Genomic DNA, 20,674 nt, shown 5'->3' on the forward strand with positions numbered 1-20,674 from the left:
GACTGGAGAAACATGTAACAGACTGATTGAGCTACTACACAGTCACAATTAAGACATTCTAGAGATCACAGAACTGTTAGAACAATAACTGCAGACAGGCAAGACGAGTAGCTGGGAAAGTGTGTAACAGAAGACAGCTGAGAAAGAAGAATAAGGGCAACTGCACCCTGATGAGAAAGGTAGATTATGAAGAGAATTTAGTATGAATTACTACAATTAGGGCTGCAACTAACGGTTATTTGTAGAAATGTTTAAGTGGTGCCTTTATTAGAGCAATTATCAACAGCTAACATTCAGCCTTTTCTATCTCATTGTGAAGCAGAGAAACTTGTTAATGCGCTTGTTAAAAGCAGAACTGATTAATGCTCTTTTTTGCTGGGCTTTAAAGAAAACAATACATCCTCTACAACTTGTACAAAATGCAGCAGCATGTATCCTAACAAAAACAAGAGAGATCACATCGTTCCTGTTTTGAAAGAACTGCAACGGCTACCCGCATTTTCCAGGATAGATTTTAAATTTGTGCTCATAGGTTTTTAAAGCTCTAAATAATTTTAAAGCACCTGTGAACCAGAATGTCTGTTTATGTTTCAGCACCTGATCTTAGATCTGCTGATACTGACCTTCTGCAAACACCTTCTGTAAACTTGACCCGTCATCGTCTTTCCTGTTACTATTCAATATCCCCTGCCTGTAAAGCACTACCAGTATGAAACGTGTTATACAAAAAGATGTTCTTCCTCTTATTCTTATTATCATCATCTTTAGTGAGTGAAGCGACGACATGGCCCACTATACAATTGAAACAGTATAATAAGGCATTGCAATCTGTCCAAATGTCCACTCATTTCATTCTCTATTCTAGAACAGTACAGAGCAGAGGTTGTAGGCTCCAGCACGATCATAACATTTTAGTTGACAATTGTCATACAAATAATTGAGATTAACTACCCTTTTCTGAAAGACAATTCAATTCTATAATAGCACAAGCCAAAAAATGGCTTGTTTTGAGGCTGTCAACGTGATGACAAAAGCAGTTCAAGCTCAAATAAACAAACATCGCTCACTACTGCTCTCTAAACATTACAACACCAGACAGAAGACAGAACTTTTGTTGTTTTCTAGAACCCAAAATATAAATGATTTTTTGCACTAGTAAAAACGCACCAAAATAAATTCTGCTTGTTGCGATGTAAACATGGTCAGGTGCTGTCACTTAAAAAGATAACCCTACATCCCAATGTCAACATTGGCCAAAGTCAGTTTTTTCCTTGTATTTTCTTCCCTTCAGTTAACCGAAGGTCATCCTTCCCAGCATTAACTCTTATGGATATCTGAATATCACAATTTGTCAAAAGGCACATCCCTTATTGAGAAATACTGTTGTATCAGTATTGTGTCAATAATTGTCAATAATTCAAAATAAATAAACAAAATTTTTAAATTCCGCAAGTTAGAAAATCACTGCAGCCCTAATTGTATAACAATTATATAAAGACAGAGCAAACACATCTGGAGAAGAGTAGCGACATCCATAAAGGTGTTAATTCTGAAACTAATTCGTCTACGTGAAGGAGCTGGCAGACAGATCTACAGAAACAGCCGGATCAGCAAGACTATCTTCTATCAAGGGACGGGGTGCGCAATCAAAACTACTCAAGACATTGCAGCTAGAGCCATGAGACAGCTTCCCAGAGCCAAGGAGAAGTGAAAGATCTCTAAGACAGGTGTTGACAGAGATGGTAAAAGCATAAAACAGGTGTTTCTACTGAGACAGCGGCAAGAGCCCCATCAGTGCGCGAGTACTCACGAGTGAATCCAGGTGCTGTGAGCAAGAAGGTTCAAGAGGAGTTAGAATCTCACACAGGCATTATAAACATATTCAGCAGGGCACAAAGACACAAAAACACACACGCACAACCACACTGTGTAGTTAAGCATAAGACAGTAAAGCAGGAAGCGAGACGAGAACAGAACAGCTGTGCGCTGGGTGAACATGTATTATGCAGCGAATGGCCTTGTTCTACTGCTATGTGCCGCATGAAGCTCAGTGGGTTTAGGGCTACTCCTGATTATGGACTGAGTTTCTGAGGCCTGACATAAACAACATGGTCTAATCTTTTACTTGCAGAAATATCTAACAAAAGTAAACACATAAATAAACACTATGATTAAACTGACAGAGTCGACCAAAGATGCTGTAACAGATCAATACATAGTTGACTAACTCAGCCAGGGCTGAGTGTTGACTTTACCGGGTGGTTGTGTGCTGTAATCAATGATACGTTGTTGGCCTTGTGCCAAGTCAGGGTTGCTGGACGACAGGTTTCCGCTGACGGGCACGGCGGGCGGAGGCTGCTTGGCTTGCCTCATGCCTACGATGGTGTCGTCTTGCGTTTGCCCCAACCCGAGGTCACTGTCAAGCAAAACAAATAATCTCCTATCATGCGATAAACATGCATAACACTGGTGAATGGGAATTTCGAAATGATGTACTAATATGCATGATCAAAAGTTTAGAATCAATTGCCATATTTACAATTTGCTAGTTTGTATACAGTAATAAATTATAGTTTTGTTTTATATATTACAAATTATTCACCCGAAGGTTTTTTTTGATGTTTCATCACATTACATCAAGTGTGTTCCTGATGGAATTTAATCAATATCTGTGTTGGCTGCGGGCATCGACTAGCTCCAGATATCAGCAACTTTTTTTAAAAGTTTATACCATAAAAGTTTTTGTTAGTTTATACCGTATTTCTGCTTGTTTGTATTCTAATGTTATTTGGTGTTTTCATTGGTAGAAACACGCTCACTTCTAAGATAAACGGTCAGGTGCCTCGGACTCTTGTATGGAACTATACGTGACTTCAGTATATCTGAGCTTGTATTGGTACCTGTATGGTTTCTGAGGTAGGATGCTGATGCGCGTTTTGTCCAGAATCTTCATCAGTTTGTTGCGGCCGCCCATGGTGTGTGCTTTGGCCTTCTTGCTGACCTTTTCTTGATTGATGACCCCAGCTGCAATTGCAATATCAGGTGCAGAATAACGGGAGTTTTTCTTCCCATCGCCAATTTTAGGAAGATGAGGAACACCGTTCTTTCGCTCCTCTGCTACTCGGGCCACCAGTTCCTTAAAGACTGAGAGAAAGAGAAAATCTGCACCGCTTGTCTGAAATGTTGATATTTCAGCTTCAGTATTCTTCGTTTTGTGACCTGCCTGGCCCATTGTTTTGATGTCTAAGTTGTTTGCCAGTTTTTGCTGGGTAGATTCATATTTTTGATCCAAACACTCAAATTTAAACTATATATAATCAGTGCCAAGTCTAAGGCAGGACTCAAATGCCATTTAATGTTTTAGGAATTTCAGGAATAAAACATAAACCCTACATAGGAAGGCAGATGTATGTATATTAAAATCAATGGACTCACCCAAAAGGTTGGTTTTGACTGTCATGGACAGATGCATGTTATTCTTGAGGATCTCCGTGGCTTTGGATAACTGTACATTCTCAAAGGTTTGTCCATTCACTTCTAATATCTACACAAAAAGAGAAAGAGTACTGATTAATAACACTTTTCATTAAAAAAAAGGCATAATTTTAGGAGCTATTTACGCTACTATGTAAATTTAGGAGCTATTAACATGCTATCCTTGTCATATCCATAGTGACTTGGTCCTACCTGGTCTCCACGCTTAAGCCCCGCCTCCTCAGCCTTGCTGCCTACTTCCACACTGCTAATGAAGAGGCGTGTCCCTCTCTCGGCGCCACCAATCAGAGTGAAGGGAAGCACCATCTCCCGAGAGACCCTAGTGATGGAAACCACTCGAGGTTTGGCCTTAGCAGCGCATGCAATGTTCAACAAGCGCAACTGACCAGTCATCTTCTGCTCCGAGAGGGAAGGGAGAAAGAGGCATTAGTGTATACGCATGGAGGACACTGAATATTAATATATATTAATATATCTGTGCACTTGTGCAGGCATATTTTCATACTTCTCTTTCTAGACAGTTCTGGAACTCCTCCAGGAAGTTGGTCATGTCAGGGTCTCCCTCAAAGTCACTGAAGTGATTATTAACCCACAGCAACACAACCCGTGTTACCTGCGAGCGAAAGAGTAAATGAGTGCATGTTTGTGTATTGTAGAGGAGAATGGAATGATGATAGGGGCATCAGCTGTATAAAAAAAAAAGTTTCCGTACCTTATCACGTAAACCGGGGTCATTAAACCAGTCCAGTAGTCTTTGGCCAATGATGAGGGGACTGGACATAAATGTGCGATAGGTCAGCAGGAAGTCTTCAATGTATGTGGGGTCCACCACAGAGTGATCCTCCACTAAATGCTGAATCAATCGCTCCGATGTGCCCTGGGAGATGAGTTTAAAGACGTTAATGATGCCCGAGTCTGCTCCAGTGGTAGGTCAATGACTTAAAGCTATCATGTCTGTTCTGATACGAATACTAATGGTGAAGATACAAATGGCTGTAACAGAACTATCCTCAACTAAGACTATCCTGATGTTCAACTAAGACATGCAAGAGCTAGACGTTGACATCCATTTGCACAAATGTATATTAGGTTAACTAGAAATCACAAAATAAACAAACAAGTAAACACAGAGAATGAAATGTGTTGAAGTCTGAAGAAATCTTTCTGATGACGTTGACGTCTATTTTGCAGAGAGGACAAAAATCTTGATTTTTTCCCCCCTCCACATCTTGAATGTAGCCTCTGAAATACTTCTGAGCTTGATTTGAATGCTTAATTTTTGGTTTAAAACACATAATGAGCATTATTTATTGTTCCTAAAATAAAGTCACAATTTCTGCAGGCCACCACACTAATAAGCACAATCTGTTAACAACCTGATCAAAAAGGCTAATACCTTAACGACAATGTGGCCCTTGCGGGTTCCTGTGCGGTCGAGTTCTCTGTGTTCTTTCACCATGACTATCTCTCCTTCCTCTTCTACCCGCTGCGTGTTCTGCTCCACCTGATTCAATATGCAGCAGTAGTCCTGCTGCGCTATACACACAAACTGCACACAGGAAAGAAAACAAAAAAGCATTACTGCATTCACATATTCACAAATACAATGCTTGCAAAGTGGTGATCACATTATACAACAGTTAGACCTGGTGGCACAATTCGATCCAATCTGAACCAAAACCAGAACAAACTGTATTAAAATCAATTCAATAACATTTTTCTGTACAGCCACAGGTTATTACAAAGCAGATTTACAGAACACATTCTGACTGTAGAAATTATTACATTAAAAAATGAATAAATACATTTACACACAAAAAAACGTACCTGACAGTCATCCACTTTGGTCCTCATGACGCCAACCATCAGCTCTTTCTCTAGGCAGGGAGAGACCCCAAAACTGCCCCCCATGCCCACAGTCTCACACTGTCCATCTGGATACATCACCTCCACAGCCCCATTCAGGATTACTGACCACGAGTCCAACTACATCACACAAACACACACCCATACTTTAAACGGCAATAGGATTTCAGCAGATACAGAAGAACTGCCTCAAAAGCTGAGGTAGGAGATAACAGCAGTGCAATGTCAGTCTCCACAATTAGTTTTGAGGTGCAATTACTCATCAGATGAGGAGGAAAACAAGCTAAATGCTAAAGCTGGCAAGGGTACCACGCTATCTAGACACCTTGCACCAGTTTGGCTTCTTTCACCTGACTGAAATGTAGAATAAAGGGGTAGAATCAAGAATGAATAAGTAGATTACACTGATTCTAGCTTGGTTGTATTTATTAGCCTGAAGGTCACAAAATAAGCCAGCAGTCATTGCTGAATAACACAGGGATTCCCAGTGTTTGTATGACGTATTTGTATAATGCATGCTGGGTATAATAGTGAGAAAACATGAAAAGCAACACATAAAAACAAAATCATGAATTCTGTCATACCACTGAGGCTGAGGGACACAATCCTGCACTACGGAATACCCCATAACACGACAAACAACATTAAAACGTTTTGTCAATGCCCTTTAACAAGCTCGTCCAGACCTAGCTTTGGTATGTTAAAACAGGAACTGTATTGAAGAAAGATACTCTAGGAACTGACAAAACATAGTAGGAAACATTCAGTAGGTTTCAGTGATTGTGGTCCTGCATTACTCTGTAACAAATTTGGCAAATTTGCCAAAAAAGATGTAGAAATGCCTGGCGACTGACCTCCTCTCCATGGTTGAGTACGATGGTCCCTGCCCGCTCCACCACAGCGAACACCATAACAGCACACAACTCTCGCCTCACAGAGACACTCAGACTGGCGAATGCTGGGAGCTGCTGCACAAACTCCAGTAACTGCTCTGTAGATACAGAGAGGGAAAGATAAAATGTGAGTGACATTAAGGGAGTGTGTGAGTGTCTGTGCTCGGAGATTTTCTTTATGAGAGATTTTCTTTGACTTATATTTTGTACAGGTCACTTACAGTCTGTAAATGTACAGTTGCTGTTACCCATCATCCAAACACTAGTGATACAGCTTTCGTTTCTGAGGTCGTGATTTAATTTGATTTTCGATTCATCATGTGTTAAACATGCCTTCAATCTACAGAGCTCTAATTACAGTTCTACACGAATTGATTTGGCTTAGATCAATAAAAGCCTGTATTTTCCCTAGATTTTAGGATATGCTCAGTCACGTAATCGTCATGTCTACCCCTCCTCTCTCACTGTACTGTAATAGGACGAACCCAGATGCCTAGTTTTGATCACTGACCGTGGTTGTCACAAAAGGTAGCAAACAAGAGACACCTTGAAGAGGCTAAAAGGTGCATCAACTATAGTTTTGAATTCTGAATATAGAATTCCTCTATAGAGCATCTTAAACAGTGGTCTTCATACTGGTCCACAGGGCCCACCAGGCGATCCACACTTTTGCTTCATCATTATAAACTGAGAGTTGGGTTAAAGTAAAAACGTGGACCATCTGCGGGGCTTTGAGGACCATTTGGAAGACCACACATCTATAAGGCAGGTGGGCAGTAGATAGTGAGTTATATGCACTGACATATACGTGCATGAATACATGTACCGAGTTCCTAGTAGACTGTACTGACTCTTTATTAACAAACTACAACATAAAATACATGTTAAAATTGTGTGTTTTACCGATGTCATCATCTGTACGATCCATGGGGTCTTTCTCCAGGCAGTCTCTCACTATGTCCCGACTCATGAGGGGATCTGATGACCTCCCCACATCTTCATCGTCCTCATCCTCATCAGAGTCCACTGCCGTTTCAGGCAGTCCACTGAGATCCACATCGCCACACTCACTTTCAGTAGCCTGACAGAGAGATTTGTAGGTGTGTTGAATTAAAGATAGTAAGTTCAGGATCCACTTCCAGCACCTCATACTCATTTCTAGTTTAAGGCACACCCACTGCTGCTTTTGCAATTAGAAAGACAAGCTTTTGGAGACAAATGCAAGAAACTGCTACTGTTTCTGACAATCCAACATTTAGGTAATGAATGGCACTCTTTTTTCAACAGATGGTACCACTTTGGCACCATAAATGTATTTCATTTGCATTTATATATGTATGTGTAGGTTAGAGGTGGGTTCTGGGGGGAGGGGGGGGTGCAGGTGGAGGTTATCTGGAGGTCATGAGCTGATATGACAGATGGTGAGTTTGGATCAAACAGAAAGTGGGGGGAGGGGGGGGGGGCTCTTTTTCAGAGAGATTTAAATCTGCATCCCAGATGTTCATGTGAGGTGCCTGTAATGAAGACTTCAATGCTCCCAACCTGTGCAAGAAGACTCATAAGAACGTGCAAGTGAGGGAGATGGACAGACTCAGAGACATACCTGGTAAATATCTGATAGGCTACTGCTTCCTGAGTCACTGGCAATGCTGGATCGTGATTGGCTAGAGGACATGTGGAGGTGGAGATTGTCTGAAAGGTGGAGCTTTGAGAAATCTGCAGGAAGCTGAAAGAGAAAACAGAATTTTTATTTTATATATATATATATATATATATATATATATATATATATATATATATATATATATATATATATATATATATACACACACACACATATATATACACATACACACACACACACACACACACACAAATTTACTGGTGACAAATGCATGCATGGAATGTGTGTGTACACGCACTGCCTTTTGCCTTCTAGTCCACAATGGCTCAAAGGATTAAGCTCACTAAAACCCCCTTCCGCTCATAGCACAAGTACATCCATCAGCACGAGAATGACACACATACACAAACACACTTAACAAAACCAGCCACAGAAGAACATCTACAGTAACGTGCACAAGTTTTAAGCCACCTTTCATCTATTTCAACTCTGGTGAAAAAGGTCAATAAGCACAAGCTACATCTGGGGGGAAAAGCAGAAACCATATTCAACAGAAAATGACATGGAAACCTCAGAAACTAAATGTAATAGTAGTACTATAATAATATTTCGTTTTCAGTATTTAGCGCCCACTCTGCCTTTATTACAGCTTCCATTTTTTTTGACTTGCTTTCATTTTTCCAAAGAAATCCGCAGGTATGTTTTTTTTAATAAACGTGTCCACAGCTCAGTCTTCAAAGTTGGGTGCCTTTTCTGATTCTCAATCCAAGCAACTCCAAACACACTGAGTGATGTTGGACTCTGGGGTGGCCAGTCCAGTGTTCTGAGAACAGACTCTTTGATTAGAAGTTTCATCTCCTGTTTATTTTCTTTTCTGAGTAACATCATCTTGACAGTTCCACATACTTTCAGCCATACAGTGTTGAGTTTGTCTTCTCACAGTGGAAGGATGGACAAAAACTGGATTTCTTCAGATCCTTTTGAATGTACTTTATATATATATATATATATATATATATATATATATATATATATATATATATATATATATATATATACACACATATACATACACACACACACACACACACACACACACACACACACACACACTCCCCCGCACGCACACACTCGCACGCACACACTTCATCTTACTTCCTCAGAAACGCCTTCTGAAAAAGAAACATCTTGTACTTAACAGCTTTTTTGACCAAAAATGAAACAAATAAGGAGCGGTCCCTGACTTTTGCACAATACTGTTTTGGCAAGTTCATTAATCAATGCCTCCATTTTGCCAGCTTTTGTTAAGTGCTCAATGAATGCACGAACACTCACAAACCCCCATTAAAAACTCTCAAGCACAACGCTCGAATTCAGAGGGGATTAAGTGGCAGCTCGCAGCTTGCCATGTGAAGTGATATGCTAATGACTTTAGGAGGTCATTACCGAATTAATTCACACTTCATTCCCCTTCTCATGATTGTTCACTGTGAAATAGATCAACGAGTGGACACGTGCGTGAGCCCGCACACACACGAGCGCTTGATGCGAAACAGTATATCCAGAGGCTTAATATAATAGAAGCTGTTGATGGGTTTGAACTCATGGCCTAGTTCAACTGGCCTACATACAGAGACCGCACAACACACCACTGCAATTAGAATAGGCACACACAACTTAATACTCTGACCTTGCAATCAAATCATCGCTAATATTACTGAACTCATTCACTCTCGCTAACTGCAGAATGGAAAGAAAAAAAAAAAAAAAACACCAATCAAAAATATGTTTTCCCTACCCGTCTTACTTATTTAACCTTAATTCATCCACATTTTTCTGTTGGACTTGCAGTGGCAATAAATCACATGCCAAACTCTTTCAATACAATAGCTGCAATATATTTCAATTCGTGAAGCATCAAAATAAAAATGGCCAAAAAAATGAAATTGAGGACACAGCAGAAAGCAGAAATTGACACCCAGATTACCTGAAGATAAAACATACTACAATTATTTCAGTATCTAGGCCACTTCTCTCAACTCCAGTGAACAGCTGTTCAGTCAAGCCAATGAACTTCATTATATTTTAATAATACGTTGCACTCTGGCTCTGTTATTTTTGACTTTTTTTAATCATTTCTAAAACTGAGGCTACAGGTGGTGCTGGCGTGTTTGTTGGAACTTTCTGTTTCTGCATTCTGGGATGTTGCGTTTTCTAACACTAACAAACGTGTAGTGGTTCTTGGGAGCTTTCAACATAAACAGTGATTACAAACCTTTGGCCCATCACAGAGTTAGGGTTAGTTCCACATGGCCAACATTTTCACTGTTGATCTGCTATCGCTCAAACTGTTTGAACACATCTGCGCAGGAAAGTAACAGCCTTTTAAAATCACTTTTCTGATTTTCATTACAATTAAAATGATCTGTAAAGTCTTATTTTGAAACTTTGCTGTATGTCTCTAATCTTTGTTATTGTCTGTCAACATTGTTGGTCATTTTCTCTTTCAGCTGGAAACCAACAGTGTTGCTTTTTGGCCAAAAAGTTTCAGTGGCCAAAACTTTGGTGTATCCCTAATTTCAATATATTCTGTAAAATGCAAATAGAGAATTTTACTGAACAGATCAAAAGGTTAAAGAACACTACGTTTCCATGAGTGCACTAAGCTACCTCTCCATGCCACAAAACATCATAACACATAGTGGACTGGCTTCCTGGACATGGATTAAGCCCAATACTAGGGTATATTTGTATTCCAAGGGAGAAATTCCACTCAGAATGTTGAGACTAAGTTTAATCCGTTTGCGAACTTCACCACAGACCAGCCACGTAGTCGCTTACAATTCTTATTAATTATCTCACGCTCACCTCACTTTCTGCTAAAAAAAAAAAAAAAAAAAAAAAGAAAAAAATGTAGTGTCCAAAATTTTGGTGCATATATGATTTCAATATATTTTATAAAACGCAAATAAAGAATTTGACGGATTGAATCTTCTTCTTACATTCTTCTGCCTTACTCTGCAAAATTATTCTTTGCAAATCAAGGTTTTAATTTTTTTAATGGAACTTTTTGGAATTTTATGGACACACTGTGAACGTCTAAAAACAAAAAGCAAAAAAAATGCTAATCTACAAACATCATGTATTGTGGTTTTTGCACAATGGTGCAAAATGCCAACATTTATTTTTGGTCAAAGCCCAGCTGCCTAAACAAGACTACACGGTCTGGTCAAAACATAATTAATACAATGCTTTCAGTATTCTGATCATTAGTATTCTAATCAATCAATCAAAAAAAATTATATATATATGATTTTTTTCCCTTTTCTTACTTAAGCGATTGCTTAACAGAGAGTCATTATATTGCTTAACAGTCATTATGATCTCACAAATACTGTTTAGCATAAAACCGAACTACAGGATTCACAATGTGGGAAAAACGAGTGGTAACATGTTAAAAAGACTTGTTGCATGCTGTGCACACTGTATGCTGTGTGTGTGTGTGTGTGTGTAAATATACTCACACTCCTCATCTCTGCTCCCCTGACTCCATAACTATGCGAGAGAACTAACTGCCTCATAGCCAAAAACACAGAATGTCCAACCATCCTGTTTCCATCAGCATAAAGCAGCCTGAATCTCTACAATATTGCCTCTTCTCTCCTCCACTTCTCTCTGCAGCTTAATCCTCTTGAACCCTCTACTTCTCCTACTGCCTCTTGTTTCTGTCGCCTTTTGTCTTTTTCAAATTTTTGCCTTAATCTGTCGCATTCGGGCTTCTGCAACTATTTCCTCTCCCTCACCCTGCAACATCGCTTTCTAGCAAACTCCTGCTAAAATCTCCACAGCAACAGACATCACACAGGCAAGGGGGGAGGATGAGAGGGAGAGAGAGAGAGAGAGAGGGAGGGTGTGAGCGAGAGAGAGAGAGAGAGAGAAAGCTGCTGAACCTGCCTCCTTTTCACTCTCTCTTTCAGTCAGACGCACACACAGATTAGTACGAGTCAGTCTGGTATTGTTAATGCCGAAGGGGGGGAGGGGTTTGAGGATGAGTGAAAACACGCTGCCCTACTAAACCAGTCACCAGCGCTGACCCCCACGATGATGGACAGCTCACTGGACAATCAGTCCACTTTAAACCTCCTCACAAATCCCACTCCCAGTGACAATCACAATAAGGTTCATTAACGGTCAGAGAAACCCAAGTAATGCGGAAGAAGAAAGGAGAAAGGCAAGAGGTGTGTGTGAGAGAGAGCGTGGTACAGCAATAGAGGAAAGAGCAGATTTGCCTTTCTTGTAATCAATACAGCATATTTTAACCAGAGAAGTCTAGATTTGCACATGTATTTATATAGATATACACACACATACACACAGAATTTGCAGAAGGCGGCAAAAAGCATGCTTAACTTTTAAAGTAAGTTAAAGAGGTTTTATTTCAAGCAATATCTGAGCTTTGCTTAACTGCACATAACTGTATCTGTGGTGGCAGTAAACGTTATCCTTAAAAATGTTTTAATTATATATGCATATTCAGTGTTTTCAGGAATTAAGGTATTGAGGCGCTGTTCGACCTCTCTGCTGCGGACAGGATTTGCAGAAAAACAACTGATATCAATTTACAACATGCTTTTACTAACACTGAAGATAACCCATAAGGCTTAAAGGGAAGAAGAAAAAAGCAGGGGGAGTTATTAGCAGGTGGAGGAAGTAGTAAGGGAGGCTGTTAAAGAGGATTACGGGACGGTTTAAGGCAAGGTTACCTGGGGTTTTGAGCATTCCTGCAGCCGAAACAAAACAAAAAATACAATTATTAGACATTGTACTCTTCCACTTAAGGGACTAAAGAATTAATCATGATTACATACTCAAGATTGTGGGGAATTAGTAAAACTAAATTAAGCTGCATTAATCGAGTGATTAAAAAAGGCAGAGAAAGGAGTTTGGAGGTTGAGAGTTTCTGCCCTTTAACTGTAAGAAGCGGAAGTTCCTGGAGAATCAGCCAACTTCTCTTTGCTCTGCACACAATTGTATTCTTTTGCAATAACTGTTGCTAGGTCTGACAATCATTCAGATAGCACTGGCAAAAATGACAATCAGCCTCTGATCTCTCATCTAAATTGATGTTTAAACCTGCCCATAGTTTAGAGACGGTGTCAGTGTTGCATTTGAAACAGGAAACAGCCTCTAAGCCACACTGTGATTGCTTATCGTGAATAATATACCTATTTCGAATGTGCTTGGTTTAATGGTATTTTTGCTATTGCCATGCATGTCCAACTTCACAACAGTTGCTGCAAAAGAACACATTTGTGGGCAGAGCATCAATACGCCAATTACTCTTAAAAGTTCAGCAATGGTTGCTGAAACTGGGAATTCCACCAAATGTTGCATTATTCAATCATTATGATGTAAACAAAGTCATGCTGAGTGATTTGATGAGGAATGGATCATATGAGAGAACCATCTCTTTACAGCGGAGGTGACAGGAACCAGTTACAATGGAAAATCCACTTTATTTCTTATAACCAGTGAACGTATGATGGAGTTTTCATAAGTAAATCTGAAAAAATATTTGCTTTGGGGTCTAATTTGGCTAACAACGCTCTACATCGAGCTCTCCTTTATGCCAAAACGTATGTCTGGTTGCCATGACCACCAAAAACAAGCAATTCTGACTGTAAAGCATTTCACATCCAACCAATCTTCAGGCCATGATTTACACCTCATGTGTTTAATTACACAGAAATTTAGCAAAACTGGTGGACTTTCCCTTTAACTCAAGGTGTGACCTGTTTTAGGACAAGCATGTATACGTGTTTCTGTACGGACCGTGTGGTAGCCTGGTGGTAGAGGAGGCTTGCTGACAGGATAGTGCTCGACTGTGTCAATGATTGTCTGTCTCTCGCCGCGCTGGTTAATTTTCCGGAACCTTCTCCTGGACTGCCGGTGGGATGCCTGCCTCTGAAAATACTCCTCACTGTCCTCCATGTAGTCCACCTTTAAGAGAGAGCGAGAGCGAGAGCGAGAGCGAGAGAGAGAGAGAGCGAGAGAGAGAGCGAGAGAGAGAGAGAGAGAGAGAATTACTTTAAACCATTTCTTAATTTTCTACACTGATTACTTGTTTTGTATGGGGCAGGCAGTTTAATTAGAACCTCAGGGGTTCTCACAAATCAACATTGTTTTCACTCACACACAAACAACTTACCACTATCATTTCTGAGGCTTCAAGGACAATACACTCACACCCTCGACGCAGACTGCCTGCAGAGCGTTTCCCAAAACTGAGTGTGGGACAGACACAGAGAGAGAGATTACACAATGTTGAAAGTGAAGTCATACAATATGAAAGCAATTGTGCAGAAATGTACACAAACCTGCTACGTGGTAGAAACATGGACTCCTTTATGAAGACCGAGCCAGACAGCAGGATGTACCAGCAGGTCCCAATGTCATCCGGACTAAAACACAGACATATCAAAATATTACAAACAACACTTCAGCAGACAGTTGCACTGTCAACAGTTCAGCACAGCTGCAGCCCCAAAAACAGTCATGTTATTTAAATGTATGTCGATAATGTTCTCCAACTTCGAGGTCAGGCTCACTAATCTTTCAAAATTCCATTTGAAAGCTGCATGTGACCTAATCTGAGACCCGGGAAATAAGAGTATTACCAAGTGAATTTCAGCATGTGAGTATTATTCACATTACAATGCTAGAGGAGCTGCTCTGACAATTCGACTGACGTCAGTCACCACAAAAAAAAAAACAAAAAACCACCAAGTCTACCTGAGATTGCTCTCGAATTTGAGGTGGTTGGAGGTGAGTGTGCCATTATGCTACCGTACCTAACTAAAGAAGCAGATTGAATACAGGTCTCTGCTGATTGGAAAGAGGAAAACTGTGAAGCTTTGAGTTCGAGTTCAAGTTAAAGAGTATTAGGGTTATGTTTAGCTGTGCACTTCTGCTCTTTGCATTGTAGAGCTATTCTGCTTTCACTCGCTTTCACTTCCTTCCACTCTTCTTGGGGCAGATTTTTAGCTAAATTGGTTTGCGCCATCAGACATCAGGCCACTTCACATTCAGTAAAAGTTATTCCAGGCCACTGGCCTAGATTTTATTGTTATTTTCTGTTTCACTATTAATTCTAGTTTATCAGAGTACACTGACTACACCACATCGGTCATGTTTTCACACTCGCCCTTCATTCACCTCTCTTTCTACTTCATCCATTTCCTCGTCTCCCCTTTCATGCCGCAGTCGTTTGTTTAGAAAATACAATTCAAAATATAGCCGCAAGCAGCAATCTGCGGGGTCCAAGCACCAGGAACACATCAAGGAGTAAAGTAGTGGCCCCCTGGTCGTAGAATGCAGCAGATTTTTATGAAAGATCTCCTTGTCCTATGATTAAGACCACTAGGTGATACATCTGCTACAATCTATGCCACTCATTTTAACATCTATGACAGGGATTCGAACCCACAACCCTAGAGTTCAAAGGCAGAGGCTCTCATGGTGACAAGACATCTGTGGCACAACTGCAGTTTTTGAAACAATTTATTTAAAGGAAGCAACAAGGAACCACGCACCATTTTAGGACAAAGTAGCAGCATGTTTATGTCTCTGGATATAGTAGGCAGCAAATCATGGGATTTTTAAGAAAGACCCTTCATTAAGACAATTAAGTATGCATTCACAACAACTGCTACAGCACCATTCAACATCTGTGACAGGGAATCAAACTCACAACCTTAAGATTCAAAGGCAGACGTTTTCATGGTGAGCTACATGAGGCCCACAGCAGACCTGTTTTTTTTAGTTCCCACCTTGCAATTACTGTGACCAGTGAGTAGTATAATTTGTAGTATAATCTGGTTATGTACAGAAAACTATTGGTGTACTTTTAGCCTTTTATGGCAGAATAAGCCAATTGACACCAATTTATTCAAATCTTAGGACACACTGTGCGTGAAATTTATGATATTTTCAAAATGATTTTTTAAGAAAAAATAAATTTGATTTAAACTCAAGAATTAGTAAGAAATGTCTATTCTCCATCTTTTTTCAACTGTGATTCAGAAATGCTCTTTACTTAAAGACATACAGTAAAGCTTTTCATGCATATAAGTCAACAATGACATGTGCAGTTACTGATTTGGATCCCTCTGGTGGACAGAGAAAAATTGTTGCTCTGACCAAAATTTGGTGAAATCAAATAATAGGATTTCCTGTACAGTACAACCTACACATATTTGCAAAGTGACAATTCTCATTAAGATGCATAATTTGAAAGATTTATCATGTTTATATTGTTTTTATTCTTAGACAGGAATAATTACATTTTAGATTTTTGGCAGTAAATTCAACACTGTAAGAGCTAATATAAGCAGAATCAAGACAAGTATCATGTCATATGTGTCATATCCTCAACTGATTATTATCAGTATACAAAATTAATTCTGGTGACAATCAGAGCAAAACTGACATTTGTGGTGCCCTGTTTTAGAACAGACCAGACCGAACTGATTATTCCATAACTTGCAATAATATTGTGCTTAAAAGGCAAGATTTTTAAAATAATTATTGATCTTGAGACTGCGACGGTTGTTTAGAAACCAACTTTGAGATGATGCAAAAACATTTCTGCAAGTTGTATGAAAGGATGTTTTCAAACTCTGATCATTTACAGAAAAACAATGAAGTTTTTAAAAGACTTTTTAAAAAGAACTTGCAGTTACTGATTTGGCTCCCTCTTGTGGCCAGAGAAATATAAAAACAGCTCTTGCTCTAATTAAAATATGTTGAAATCAAATTATAGGATTTCCTGTATAGTTAAGCACTCTACACATATTTGCAAAGTGTTAATTCTTATTAAGATGCATAATTTGAAATGATAGTTGTATCTTTTTTTTTAAAAATCTTAGACAGAAATAATTACATTTTAAATTGGAGTAAGTACAACGGGCATTGTAAGAGCCAACTTACGCCAATTCAAACCAAATGTCACAAGTTTCCTCAGCTGATTATTTCCTACGTATTTATCAATTTTGGTCACAATTGGAGCATAAATGACAGATTTGTGCTCCTTTGCTTCTGAATAGGCTGGACCAAACTGACTGATCCATAACTTGCAAAAAAATTGTCTTTAAAAGGCAAGATTTTCAAAATGATTATTGATCTTGAGACTTTGATGGTTGTTTAGAGACCAAGAAAAAGAAAAAAAAAAAATTTCAGCAAGCAGTATGAAAATATCAGTTTCAAACTCTGATGATTTGCAGATTTTTTTGGATAATTTTTAATCTTCAGTCTCCCCTGAACATTGAGACCAATAGTGTGTTGATATCTTGAAAAACATCAGACTAGTAGAAAAATGCAATATCACATATTTTGCCAATTATGATAGAAAATATGGGGGTGGAGCTAAATACATGCAGTGTAGCGTTAACATAGAATAAAGCAAGGATTATGTAGAAGCAAGAATTTTGACTGCAGGTCCCATGGTTAAGAAAAAATGAGCCAAAACGTAAAATGTTGGTCTATAGCATGCATGGGGTCATTTCAGGTGAGTTGTGGGGGTGATGCTACGTCTACCCTCAAAGTTTGGCTTTTGGATGACTTATGGTGTCTTCTCCACAAACCGTTTTAGGGAAGAAAAAGAATAACAATAATAAGAAAAATCCCAGCAGAAGAAATAGGGTCCCATGTATCTACAAGTGCTTGGACCCCTAAATATGAACAAATTATTGAATTCTGTACAAGTATGCACATTTGAATGTAGATTATAGATTTAACCCCTTATTGTCCAGGGTATATTTTAGTTTGTCCAACTGAATTTACATGAACTAATCGTAAGGCAAATTATTCAGTAACTGCATGAAATAAATGCAAACTTTTATTTTAATTTATTCATTTGTAAAAGTTCCCCTCAAATGAAGAGAAAATGTGTGATCACACACCTATTGCTATAGGCTTACAATTTACTGCTGAAAGCCAAAAATCCTAGACACTCTTTGTATTATTTTATAAAAATAATCTTTACAGAATATCACTGATGAGACACCATCTATTTATAGTTTATGTGGAGAAATGGATCCACTTTCAGCAGACAAAAAAAAATTGTGAGTTCAGCTCCTTCTATTATAAGGGTTTAAAATTACATTACCCATCTATTTGACTGGAAAGAAGACAGTTACAGCTCTCATGACACCCACCTTTTAAATGTAGCTTATAAAATACGAAAGTTATGCAGAATATAATGAAGTGCATTTTGGAACCACCAGTAATTCTAAGGAGTTTAAAAAGCTACATATTTGGTGCTTTCTCTCTTTGTGGAGCAGCCTAAACTTTACAGACTGTGTGAAAGCTTCTGAATGAAGTGGAGAAACTCTCTGTTCTCCTTTTGCATTTCCAAAGTGAAAAGCAACCTGTGTGAAGTGTGCCCATTTCGTGAGAAGCGTGTGAACAACACTTTGTGAAGTGTGAACAACACTTTCCATAAATTCCCAAAAAAATTGCATGGCATCTGCTGTGTATAGTTATGTTGCAGGACAAGCTGTGTTGTAATATTTGTGTTGTTCTTTAGTGTTTTCAGTGTGTAACTGAAGCCTGTACACTCCAAATGTTGAGAATAATCACATTATATTTAAAAGGTAGCAAAGCAGGCTACCCGCTGCTTGGCTAAACACTGCCATGAAGCTACCGCTGCCACCTGCACCAGTATCAGGCTGGTGCACCACTCTGTGCATACATGCATACTCGTGCTTTCACTCATGCAGTGATTTATTTTCCTTTTTTCTGCCAACCATTTTGACTCCTATGCTGAGAATCGCTGATTTAGAACAAGCCAAGCTTGATATTTACTTCATTATTACAAGTATGTATGCTACTTATTTACTTTGCATCGACAAAAATGATGCATTTCAAATCAGAATAAATTCAACTATTTGACAAATAGTTATTTTGTGACTAATAAGTAACACTCAAATTTCATCTTGGCTAAACCTCTGTATATGTTTAACTTTGGCAAGCAATGAGCACTTCAACCATTTAATTTGAGATAGAAATGAAATGGCACAGAGGAGATTCATTATTTCTATACTATCACTGACAGTTTAGGCTTTTCTATCCAACAATCTTAATGCAATGGGCACTGAACAGTATTCAAAATATATGGAGGAAGCCTCCTGCTGTGCTGCCACTGCCAGACTGAATTGAACGAAAGTGAAGTGAAAGCTCAGGGCTTTTAAAATGACTGGACGATGCTCTCTTTTCCCACTCATGCAGCACTTTCAGAGCAAATAAACTCACGTGAACATCAAAATGGTGTTGAACTTCTGCTTTTTAGGCCTGACTCAGTCTAACCACAGAATGGTCTCTGAAAGTGAGGAGGTCTAATTGGTGCAGAGAATGGAAGCAATGAAGCTGAAAAAAAGGCAGCACTGCAGTTTGTAACGAAGTGTGTATGTTAAGATTGAGCAAAATGGCCAAAATAACATCACAATATCAGAAGGTATCTTAATATGTATCAGAATATTTTGTTTATACTTTATAATATTGTAATATATTAAGGTTAAAAAGAGCACTTTTATCAGTGCTTGGGCCCCCATGTATTTTTATGCCATTTTGATTTTTTTTTTTTTTTGTACTTTGAATTAAACTATAAAAATTTTAAATTCAGGACATTTTTAAAGACAAAGTCCTTGTAGGAAAGTCTGTTAACTCAGTGGCTCTTAGTCCCAAGTATTTATGCCCAGTCATACAAGACCAGGCTGCTCTGTCTTTGAATGGGGAGAAATCTATAAATCCAAAACTGAAACACAATAATGTTTCAAAAATGTAAAAATCTATTAAAAAGAATAAATAGTTTGTAATGTCTGGCTCAAATTACGCAAAAAGTGGTGGGTGACATGGTAATATCATGACATTAGATGAACACTATTTTTTTTTTTCACACTTCACACTTATATTTCTATACAAGAAACTTGCTGAAATGAGACAAATGGTGTAAACTTATATCTCAATCTCACAGCATCACATTACATCACAATGTGTCACATCAAAATACTAAAATCTTCAACTACTGTGAAATCAGAGGGTCGGCAGTGATTCCCACGTTACTACAAACCCAATTCTAAAAAGGTTTTAATTAAAAACAAAAATCAGTGACTTGTAAACTGTCTTTTATAGATATTTGTTTGAAAACAGCATGAAGAAATATTTCATTTTACCTTGTCAACTTTTTTGACTTTTGTAAAGTGATTTCTGCAAGTCATTTTAAATCGGATGACTGCAACACATTTTTAAAAAGTTGTGACGGGCAAAGCAAGCATGTGAAGCTTGTGGAACGATCAAAAACACCTGTTTTGGAACTTTCCACAGGTAAACAGGTGATGCCATCATAACTGGGTATAAAAGAAGCATTCACAAAATACTCGGTTACCACAGTGAATTACAAGAAGTGCTAGTTCTGATAAGCCATATATCAATGTCTAGAAAAAACACTGACTTCTCTGGGCTAAAGCTCATCTGATGACTTCATCTTTTATTTTTTTTTTTTAAATAATAATCTTCATGCTTTCCATTCTAAAAAGGACCAAGTTCAAAGGCCTTTTGGATGGGGACAGCTGACTTGTTATATCAAGCAAAAATGGGGAAAATGTTAAAATGTTAAAAGGAAAGGTGATGTAACACAGCATTAAACATGTCCCTGTCTCAACTTTTTGGAATGTGTCGGAGCTATAAAATAGTAGTATATATAAAAGGTATATACTGAAAAAATGTGTTAGTTGAAACA

General features: G+C 38.6%; 1 protein-coding gene across 7 annotated transcripts in view; it reads right to left on the reverse strand.

The window, feature by feature from the left end:
* Positions 1 to 20,674, reverse strand: part of si:dkey-253i9.4 (rap guanine nucleotide exchange factor 2) — a 61,121-nt gene that overhangs the window by 13,752 nt on the left and 26,695 nt on the right. For 4 of the 7 annotated variants that reach the window (XR_005129356.1, XM_017717451.2, XM_017717448.2 and 1 more), the window contains exons 4-19: positions 14,256 to 14,339; positions 14,087 to 14,162; positions 13,711 to 13,878; positions 12,642 to 12,659; positions 7,858 to 7,980; positions 7,158 to 7,335; positions 6,216 to 6,352; positions 5,323 to 5,481; positions 4,892 to 5,044; positions 4,208 to 4,372; positions 4,001 to 4,108; positions 3,688 to 3,891; positions 3,436 to 3,544; positions 2,901 to 3,144; positions 2,256 to 2,416; positions 1,811 to 1,825 (exon numbers count right to left, since the gene is read on the reverse strand). Coding sequence is in view for 6 of the 7 variants with exons in the window: in XM_017717451.2 (XP_017572940.1) it covers positions 1,811 to 1,825; positions 2,256 to 2,416; positions 2,901 to 3,144; positions 3,436 to 3,544; positions 3,688 to 3,891; positions 4,001 to 4,108; positions 4,208 to 4,372; positions 4,892 to 5,044; positions 5,323 to 5,481; positions 6,216 to 6,352; positions 7,158 to 7,335; positions 7,858 to 7,980; positions 12,642 to 12,659; positions 13,711 to 13,878; positions 14,087 to 14,162; positions 14,256 to 14,339 (2,102 nt within the window). In the remaining variant the exon portion in view is untranslated. The remainder of the gene's footprint in view (positions 1 to 1,810; positions 1,826 to 2,255; positions 2,417 to 2,900; positions 3,145 to 3,435; positions 3,545 to 3,687; positions 3,892 to 4,000; positions 4,109 to 4,207; positions 4,373 to 4,891; positions 5,045 to 5,322; positions 5,482 to 6,215; positions 6,353 to 7,157; positions 7,336 to 7,857; positions 7,981 to 12,641; positions 12,660 to 13,710; positions 13,879 to 14,086; positions 14,163 to 14,255; positions 14,340 to 20,674) is intronic. The other 3 variants (XM_037532765.1, XM_017717449.2, XM_017717450.2) reach the window with 2 other exon arrangements.

This window comes from Pygocentrus nattereri, chromosome 22 (assembly GCF_015220715.1).
Source record: "Pygocentrus nattereri isolate fPygNat1 chromosome 22, fPygNat1.pri, whole genome shotgun sequence".
NCBI classification, from domain to species: domain Eukaryota; kingdom Metazoa; phylum Chordata; class Actinopteri; order Characiformes; family Serrasalmidae; genus Pygocentrus; species Pygocentrus nattereri.